General features: G+C 40.9%; 1 protein-coding gene across 1 annotated transcript in view; it reads right to left on the bottom strand.

The window, feature by feature from the left end:
* Positions 1 to 8,586, bottom strand: part of LOC101854103 (laccase-4) — a gene marked incomplete at its 5' end in the record, with an annotated part of 17,971 nt that extends 9,385 nt beyond the window's left edge. Inside the window, 4 exon segments of the mRNA XM_013085192.2 lie at positions 109 to 279; positions 4,327 to 4,455; positions 4,712 to 5,009; positions 8,506 to 8,586. Coding sequence (XP_012940646.2) covers positions 109 to 279; positions 4,327 to 4,455; positions 4,712 to 5,009; positions 8,506 to 8,586 — 679 coding nt within the window.
* Positions 8,587 to 10,446: the final 1,860 nt, after the last annotated feature.

Here is a 10,446-nt window from a genome sequence, read left to right as displayed (position 1 = left end):
AGAGAGAGAGAGAGAGAGAGAGAGAGAGAGACTGAGTCAGAGGCCGTCAGGCTTGATGTTGCGTCTATTTCACTCAAACAATCAATAGAAATAAAATAACAAACATACCTGCAACATGAGAATGTGCTCTTCCATTTTCAGTGGCTCTTTGGGCCTGATGATGAGAGCCCCGATGAGACCCATAGACAGTTGCGCCCCGATGTGTGAGTGGTACCAGAATGTTCCCCTTGGGGATGCCTTGAACTTATACGTGAATTTTTGTTGGGGCGAAATGGGGCACTGAAAAAATAGAAAAATGTTGTCAAATACAGTGCTTATTTTTGAAAAAAGAAAACATATATAACATAATGTTTTACTATGCAAATAAGCACGAAATTATTACGTATTATATGTGTGAGTGGCACCAGAACGTTCCCCTCTACTCGGCAAGGCTTTTAACCTGTAATAGTACTTGAATTTTTGTTGGTGCGAGATGGGACACTGGGAAAAGAGAAGACCGAAACAATTCGTTTAAAGGTTAAAAAATGTTATTCACGTCTTAGTGTGTTCAATAGGTGGGCCGGAGATTTTATAGTGGTATGGTTTCCTGTTAAAGTACGTCTTAAATTATGATTCTGAGGTCTTTTTTTTCGGTTACGGTAACACCGTTTTAGAAACAATTTATTCTCGTCAAATTTTGGGCACAGTGAACTATTGATATCATCATCTTAAAGCTTGTTCATAATTTGTCTTTCTTTTGACGAAAATATATCCATCCATCTAGAATAGAAGTCGAGGTTGAAGGAGTTGGGGGTCGCCTTGTGTTAGAAGAAGGAAAATTAATGAGACAATGGCAGCAAAACTTTGATGACTTCCAAAGCTTGACAGTGCTTGGAAGTGGCAAATTTACATTTTTTAATGTAAAGTCAACATAGAAATGTGATTTTAATTGGACATAAAAGGTGTTGAGCTACCCCCTCCCCCCCCCCGCCAAAAAAAAAATCCCCTAAAAAAAGAAGAAAAATCGATACAAATTGTCCAGCGGGCGGGAAAAATGCCGTTTTCTTCGATTTCATTATTTCGATGAGGGCCTGATTTCACCACGATGCCTCACAAACAGTTTATCTGGTAGGGGAGCACACTATAATTCTCCCCTCCTCTCCCCTCCTTTCCTCTCCTCTCTACCCTCTCCCCCTCCCTCCCTCCTTCCTCTGATCCACTCTCGATGGAATACATTTTATTTGGGTTTGATCAAAACAAAACAAAAAGTACACTCTGATTTGATATTCGAGTGTTGGCCGAATTCATAGCGAATTGCATCACAGAGGACAATGAACTGCTGCTATCATTCTACATAAATCTGAACATGAGTTAAATGTTATCTGATTCTCCAAGTGTTTCATCTGACAGCAAAAGACAGGCGGATCAGAGAGAGAGAGAGAGAGAGAGAGAGAGAGAGAGAGAGAGAGAGAGAGAGAGAGAGAGAGAGAGAGAGAGAGAGAGGGGGGGGGAGATAGAGAGGGAGGGGGAGGGGGAGAGAGAGAACGGTAGGTAAGGGAAGAGAAAGAGACATCGAGCTAAGGTGAAAGAGAGAGAGGGGGGAGGGACGGGAGAAAACGGTAGGGAGGGGGAGAAAAAGAGAGAGTGAGGGATGGTAAGAGAGAGAGAGTGAGTGAGTGAGAGATAGATAGAGAGAGAGAGACAGAGAGAGAGAGAGAGAGAGAAAGAGAGAGAGAGAGAGAGAGAGAGAGAGAGAGAGAGAGAGAGAGAGAAGCAGGTGTGTCCATAACAAGGATAAGCCACATAAATAGCTACTCTTGAAATAGACAAAATTGTTTACTATCGCAGTTCGTTGACATTCTAGCTGTGCCAATCCCTGATTTCCTCGAATAACCAGACAAAAATGGCATCAATTTCTGTATTAACAGCTTGGGAGTCATTACGACTACATAGATGTTTTTCTCAATACTTAATGTAGCCCATGACTCACGAAATAGCATTACCAGTGTGCACCTGCCTGTTTGTTTCGGGGGGAATCTGTTTGGTATCTTTCAACCCCGAAGAAAGCTTTGCTGTAAGGATAAACTTCATTCTCTACCCCCCCCCCTCCCCCGTCTCTCTCCCTCTCTTTCTCACTCTTTATATCTCTATCTCTCTCTCTCTCTGTCGCTCTCTTTATCTATTTCCCTCTTTCTTTTTTTCTTTCTTTCTTTCTTTCTCTCTTTCTTTCTCTCTCTCTCTCTCTCTCTCTCTCTCTCTCTCTCTCTCTCTCTCTCTCACCCTAATTATTTTCCTCTAACCACGCTAGCCTTCTCTCTCCCTCACTTTATCTCTCTCTTTCTCTCTCTCTCACTCAAACACACACACTTTCTCTCTCTCTCTCTCTCTCTCTCTCTCTCTCTTTCTTTCTCTCTCTCTTTCTCTTTCTTTCTCTCTTCTTTTCTCTCTCTCTCTCTTCCCTTTCTTTCTCTCTCTCTCTCTCTCTCTCTCTCTCTCTCTCTCTCTCTCTCTCTCCCTCTCTCTCTCCCTCTCTCTCTCCCTCTCTCTCTCCCTCTCTCTCCCCTCTCTGTCTCTCTGTCCCTCAAGATTACCCCCATTTTTTAAAGGGAAAACCTCTATCATTTTTTTTAAAACATCTCGCGCAAAAAACTAATTTGTAAGCTATTGCATATGATTTTGCACCTGTTTGAACACAAGTTTGCCTGGTATACAGGTACCCTACCCTCAGCGTGTGCTTCAACCATCTTTAAAAAAAAAATCAACCCTTTTTTTCGCATTAGCTGACATGAGACTGGTGCTCTGATGGTACCCCTACGGTTGATTGACATTTGCGAACTCAAGTTTCGTTTCGTTAACACTTGAGAACCCTTTTTTCTTCAAAGGACGCCGCTTATTGACACTTTCGAACCCAGAGAAATGAAACACTTTAGTAGTGAGATGGGTAAGTTTATCGAGTAAGTCAGTAAGGTAATCGAGAAAGTTAACATAGCGCATTCTTTGAAGTGATGAAGGTTTGCAAAAATTCATACAATCCATAAGTTGACTAGACATTTAACTGGCTTTGTTTGAAAGTGAGGTGGGTCTCAAATACAAACTGTTCACTTTTAGAAAACGACAAAGGTAAACGTAAATATCGACACGCCCTCCTCCTTTTTTAACTCAATGTATAGGGCATGCCATTTCAGCTGACACAAGGCATAGCTCAGTTGTTTACACCCATAACAAAAGTCTATAAAACCCCAGAAAATCCATCTTATTCGTAATAAAAAAGTATGGTGAAAGTTAATTGTATGGATCATATATCTCTACCGGATAGTCTTTAATTTATGCAAATATATTCAAACGAGCAGAGTTATAGGGAAGAGTGGGATACTGCAAAATTCGACGACAAAATAACTGGTCGCATACAAAGGTAGAATAGAAATCCGTATACAAGAGGGTAATGTAGCTTTTTTTTTCAGAGCCTCCGAACAAAGAAATGAATGGAGAACCAGGATCGCCGATGTCTTTTGCAGCTCAGGCACTTGATATCGCTATGAAAAGTTTTTTAAAAAATCATAGTTTATTTTTTTATGACAAAAATAAAACCCTCGCACTTTATTTTTTAGTTTCTTTTCAATGTACTCGGCATGGGAGAGCCTAGCTCCTGACAAACCCAGTAGGAAAACAGAAGTCACAATGGGCAGCAAGTCAGACGAGGCTTCATGAATGCGGCCACCCACACAGTAGGAAGTGGAGTTTTTGAATGCTCAAAATGTGGAAAACTTTTATCTGCCAGAATTGGTCTCAATGGCGATAGCAGAAGCCTCAAGTCATTTTGACCTTTAATTCTTTTGATTCTTCTATTTTGCTCAAGAAATATTCTCCTCGTCCCACATTGATGGATGGCCTAGTGGTTAGGCTACCGGAGTCGTAATCGTGAGATTGCGAGTTCGGGAATTCGAACCTAAGCTCTGCCCGACGTTGTATCCTTGGGAAAGGCACGTAACATGAACTTCCCATTTGGTTCGGTCCTCTCGGAGATGGATGTTACACTCGGAGGTCCCGCCTCTTAAATAGCCTCATCGTGTTGATAGTGACATTAAACCTATACCATTTCCCCATTTTCTTCACCAGACATTAACGGGCGTACTATTATTATCATAACGTACTCATCGTCATCATCCTTGTCTTTCTCACCCTGCACCAGGGTATAGGCCACGAACAAAGACTGTCCTCCTTTCCCTATACTGGGATAGCCTCTTGATCTTATTCCCTGCCTTCCCACTTTTCTGTACATCAGTTTCTGTGACTCTTCTTCAGGTTCACGCAGTCTTCCCCTTGATCTTTTACCCATATCGCACTCACCTGTGTGATAAAAGCAACGCCGTCCATCCATGGTGTTCCATGCTGGTGCAGACCGTGCCAGTGGACAGTGACGGAGGAGCTGGTCATCCGGTTATGTACGTGGACGATCACTGTCTGGTTCTCCCATACCTGAATACAGGACAGAGTTTGTTTGCTTTATTTGTTTTGGAAAGCGTTTTACGACACTTGCAACATAATAAGAGTATATTATAAAGAGAATAATGAACATTAAAAAGGAGAAGAGATAATTAAGACGATAGAATGCAAGACACGGTTGAGGAGAAGTTTGTTGTGGGGTTGGATATGAGTGTGCAAAAGGGTGATACATTAATTAATAAGTAATCATCCCAGCCCACCCACCCCCATCCTACCACAAGTTTGTTACCTCGATGGGCGGGCCAGGCATGGAGCCGTTGGCCACCACCACCAGCCTCTGTGTCTCCCAGCCGTCCGCGATGACCACCCCGTCCTCGCTCATCGGCGTCGCTTCACTGGTGTTTCTGACGTCATAACTGTACAGCTGACCGTTTTCCGGGAAAACAGCCACCTTATTGCTCATCATGGTCATTTTGTGTTCAATTTCCAGCCAGAACTCGCATACGTCGTCTGTCATCTGGCATGCTGACGTCACCGGACGTGCTGTCATGGCAACCGTCCAGCAAAAGAGTAAGACGAAGGAAGTCCTGAAGAGGTCACGTGGACAGGTTATGAGGTTGACATAAGGCTCAGTCCTAGCGGTCATGAATGTTCTTTTGGGGTGATTAAGGGAAAAAGGTTTGTCTTTTTATAATGTAAAGCAACGCTTGTGCATTCACTCGGTTGTCAATCTAGAAGTAGAAGAAAAGGAGGAGGAGGAGGAGGAGGAGGAGGAGGAGGAGGAGGAGGAGGAGGAGAAGAAGAAGAAGAAGAAGAAGAAGAAGAAGAAGAAGAAGAAGAAGAAGAAGAAGAAGAAGAAGAAGAAGAAAGCGGGGGAGAAAGAGAGAGAGAGGGAAAGAGGCATACAGGGAGAAAGAGAGAGAGAGAGAGAGAGAGAGAGAGAGGGGGGGAGAGGGGGATGGGGTAAAAAGAAGGAAGAGGAGAGTGAGTATAGCGGAAAGTGATAAATGAAGAATGAGAGTCATGTGAACAGACAGACAGACAGACACACAGACAGACAGACAAACAGACAGATAGATAGATAGATAGATAGATAGATAGATAGATAGATAGATAGATAGATAGATAAATAGATAGATAGATAGATAGATAGATAGATATATAGATAGATAGATATCTATAGTAAAGAAAAACGTATGTCTGTACCAGATATTACGTCGAACTGACTCGTTTGTATGCAAAACTCGCAACATAACGTAAAACAGATTGCCCTTAATACACCACGGTTTTTGGGAACGGGTCTCTTAATGCTCAAGACGACGAAAATTAGCCAGATGGAGTAAATAAATTAGGGATGGACGTGTTGATTTGACACAGCTAATTAAAACGACGTCGCTCTGTTCGTGTGTATGGTGAGGGGCAGGGGAAAGGGGGGGGGGGGCTGTCTCATTATGCTCTATGTTAATCTTGAGTACATTCGAATCTTTGTAGTCTCACCAATACGGATAAAGAATAAAATTCGAGAAAATTTTTTTTTTTTATGAAGTAACCTGAGGACCACGAAGATTTTGCTTGCTTGGAGTTTCAAGCTCATTAACGAATAATTACCCTCCTTTCTGAAATAAAAGTCAGTTTATGATGTTTCCTAACGAATGAATGTGCCGACCGGCTGTGGGACAGCTGAGTGACGAGCAGACAACTTCGGAAGCTCGAAGTGCGTTTCTGAATGGGATTCCAACTTTTTATTCCTCATTCTTGTGTACTGATAATGTCATCATTCCTCAAAGTCAGATGTCTTGGCGTGTAACCAAGGGTTTCGCCTAGAGCTCTACCTGCAGCGTGTAAAAGGGGTCGGGGCGAGGTGAGGGGTGGGGAGGGGCTCTTGAGTTCAGAATTAAAAGTTAGATTAGATAAGATTCAGCTGCACTTTGTTTTGCATGAGTTGAACAGGGTGCTCTTGAGTTCAGAATTTTAAAAGTTAGAATATTATCTATCATGAGATTCTGTAGTTTATTTTGTTTATCTGAGTGTTACGCATGGAGGTGGAATTTTGAATTATTATCCGTTTCTGATTTCGACAACCTTGAAATTGCTCCTCACACTGTTGAAATTCAATAATTGAAGATTTGAATCAGAATATCCTCCCCAGTCCCCCCCCCCCCCCCCCCCCCCACACACACACTCCTTCTCCCCTCCTGGTTACTGACCCTACCATACGAGTAAGCGTAGAACGCTCTCTCGAAAACAATCAGGAGAACATGCCCTGCTTTTAAATAAAATAAATTTAAATAGTAAACTTCCCTAGTAAAAAAGGTCAACCAGGTAAGCTTGCTTTCGTCTTTGTTATTTCCTCAAATACATCATGACCTATTTTTTTAGAAGAAAAAAATAATCCCCATTTATGTATAAATTATGTTAAACAGAGAAATGTTTTATATAAATCTCCTATCTTCTTCCCTCAAGACCATGATGACATGAAGCTAACTGTTTGTTGACTTTATATCTGCAGAGCCTGTTACATTTTTTCATACGTGTTTACTAAAAAAAAAGTTTTTAAAAGTGTGGCGCATTTCCTTGAAAAACATCCTCCAAAGTGGTCGGTCCATGCCCACTTCGATTGTTTTGGGGATAAAAACAGTTTATTTGCTACTATCAAGCTCATTTCCTTTTACTGAAACATCCCAATTTTTTTTCGTTAAATAAGGAATCGGATCATCCATTTACAAGAACTGCTATTCGAATTTTTTAAATTTATTCTACATTAATTAATGAGGTACTGGATTTGCAACTAAAAAGTTTATGAATCAGTAATTATTTTTTAAAAGTTCTCATTCATTAATTTAGTGAGTAGCCTATTCTTTCCTGTCTTAATTCATTGTAGCTGGGTCATCTTACCCAGTTCTTCCATATTTTTCCACAATAAGCCAACATCCAATACACGTATGCCCTTTGCGATTCTATTCATGTTCAAGCAAAACTTCTAGCAGCCCTCAGACACTGAAACCAACAAAAAACTTTCGTTTCACCATGTGCGGGATTATGGATCTGCATCACTACAGTCATATCATGTTACACGTGTAAATATACGGAAAGGAATTAATATGGCTGTCAAGTGTTTATGTTCATGAGATGTCAAGGGCAATGAGGGTGGGCGGGGTTCTGACATAGAAACTGAATGAGAGGCACGAGGAGAGAGAGAAAAAAATGGTGAAATGGTATAGGCCTAACGCCCCTATCAAAATTATTAGATTTTAATGTCCATCTCCGAAGTGACCGAGCCAAATAGGAAATTTATGCAAAGTATCTTTCCCAAGGATACAATGTTGGACCGAGCTGAGGCTCGAACCTCCGAACCTGTAATCTTATTATTACAGATCTGGTAGCCTAACCACTAGGCCTAGCCTAACGCCTTTAAAGAGAGCGTAAAAGCAAAACCAAATAATTGACGTTAAAGCTTAGATAGACAGATGGGATGTGTCTTCACGGGGAAATCAGCCTTCGTCAGAATAATGAAATCAAAGAAACCGACTTTTTTTCCAAGTTCTGAAAGTGTTGTTTTGGTGAACACATCCAAACGGAATTCTCGCCGATTGCTAAGGTTAGAATCTGGGGTTCCATTTCCACTACCGACTTCCCGAGAGACGGACGACTGTTGGACGGGCGGTTTCTGGTTTGGTGGACACGCAGGCTATTTCAGCGCAAACAAGAAACAGCAAAGAAAATGGATGTGGGATTTTAGACTAACACGACTCGCAAAACGACGATTGTGACAGTTTTAATTTCAAAATAATGAATATGTCTTTTAAAAATTAGTTTCCCTTAGTACAAGTGCAAGTATTCTGGGAACTAAGTATTATCTGGGTTATACAGGTATACTTGATCATATTAGGGTGCAAAGGCAGTTTCAAAAGAAGATACTTTGGCGCATGGTTGTTCAAGTTCCGAAACTGAAGTAAAAATGGCCATGTATGCAACGTTTTGAACAGGTAATAATATAAAGCAGAGAATAAAAACGAAAAATTGAACATATCTCGCTTTGTTGATTGCAGAATGACGACAAACAAAGGAAAATATGACACTCACTTCATAATGACACTCGCTTGTTCCTGAGTGTTGTGGCCTCTTTTATTGTCTGTGATCAGCTGATGATAGACAATCTGAAATCTTGAAAATGTAAAAAAAAAAGAAGAAAACAACTTATGAGTAAAAATGGGAGCAAATGGGAAATGAGATCCATAAACGCTCTATGAAAAGACAAAATGAATAAATAAATTAAAAATTGACCACTATAAATGAGGGTACAACGGATTTAAATCCGTAAATTATTCTTATAGTGAAAAATTATCCCCAAAAATACGGTTGAGGGAAAATGAAGGCACATAAGAAACAACTCCACAAACACAGAGTGAAATCCTTCCTCTTCCCCTTTCTAAAGAAAAGGAAAAAAAAAACACAAAACGATTTAGTTAGAACGATTGCCCAATGGTAAAAATAAAACTGTAAACACCTGGTAGAATTCCCTCGTTACATAAACGCGTAGGTCTCACCAAAAGCGCTTTATCGACATGTTAGTCATTTATTCCTGAAGTACATAAATGTACTTCGGTTGGCCTGGGGTCTACAAGTGCTTGCAGTATACAGCATATGAAGATACTTACCTGTCTGCACCATCTTTCTAACTGGTTAGGTGAAACAATCTACTCTATATACCCCCATGGCTTAACTTTGACTCTATATAAACACAAAAAGGTTGGTTTCGCTTTCACAAGATTGGTCCCGGATTTTAAAAAAACCGGCATCATAACTATGTTGAACCTGGTAATACCAAGGTTATCGTGAGGCACAGTTTAAAGAATACATGTTGGGAAAGGTCATTATATTTTTAGTATAAGCCCAATCAATTAGTTTCTCTCCCCTTTCCACGGTAATGTTGCATGTTAAAAAAACAACAACACATTAGTTTCCTTTTTGCGAACAATAACCAAAACGTGAAAAAACAAAAGAGCAAAGCCAACAGCAGTTGGTTGAGAACGTGACCAACACATAGACCTTCAGGGTTCGAACCCAACACAGGACTGTATTTTTGACGCCCTACCTGAAATGCTTTTTCTCTCAACACACTGGCCCAGCACAGAACGTGGTGTCGCGCAATGGAATGACTTCCCTACTGTGTCTCGTCGAGCGTGCAGCTTTACCTTTAAATGTTTAAGGCACTGACAGCCAAGCCTAAGCAGCGCTGACAAAACGTCTTGTTTTTTTCATTTTAGGAGCCATCGGTAGCCTGTTCCCTACTTGTGTGAAAAAGGAATCTAAGTGAAACTGTAAATAGTTTTTGAATAAAATGACACTAAAATTTCGGAAGAACGGCTTTTTTAAATGGTCACGTTGACAAAATGCATTTTTATATTGAAACTGTTGTGAATAACAAAATGGCGTTTAAAAGGACGTTTTGTTAGCGTGCTGCACAGCTCTAACGTCTATTAAAAGAACTTAGATGCGTCCTCTTTCTCAGCCTTTCTCTCTCCCTCTCGCTTCTTTTCTCTCTCTTCCTTTCTCTCTCTCTCTCTCTCTCTCTCTCTCTCTCTCTCTCTCTCTCTCTCTCTCTCTCTCTCTCTCTGCCATACTGTTCTCTCTCTTTCTCTCATCCTCTCTCTACCTCCCCCTCACCTCTCTTTCTCTCCCTCTCCATCCTTCCCCCGTTGCACATCTCGGTCTCAGCACATGCACCCAACAATAATATTTATACAGCCAAAGCCTAAACCAAACCAGCTCCCCACCGGAACCTCCCGAGCCCTCTCCCACCTTCGATTTGTTCTTTGTAATCACTTGTAGTGTCTTCACCTAGGCTGGCATTTGCCTTCCCGTAGCATTTGGGCATATTAAAGATTTCTACTGCTTGACCTTTCGAAAAATGGGAGGGGGAGGGAGTGGTTGGGGCATTTTAAAATTATAAAATCTATTTATTTATTTATTTATGTGTTTATTTATTTATTTATTTATTTATTTATTTATTTATTTATTTAT

The sequence above is a fragment of the Aplysia californica genome, unplaced genomic scaffold (assembly GCF_000002075.1).
Source record: "Aplysia californica isolate F4 #8 unplaced genomic scaffold, AplCal3.0 scaffold00355, whole genome shotgun sequence".
NCBI classification, from domain to species: domain Eukaryota; kingdom Metazoa; phylum Mollusca; class Gastropoda; order Aplysiida; family Aplysiidae; genus Aplysia; species Aplysia californica.
The sequence above is the reverse complement of the archived record's forward strand: the minus strand, read 5'-3'. Positions and strand labels throughout refer to the sequence as shown.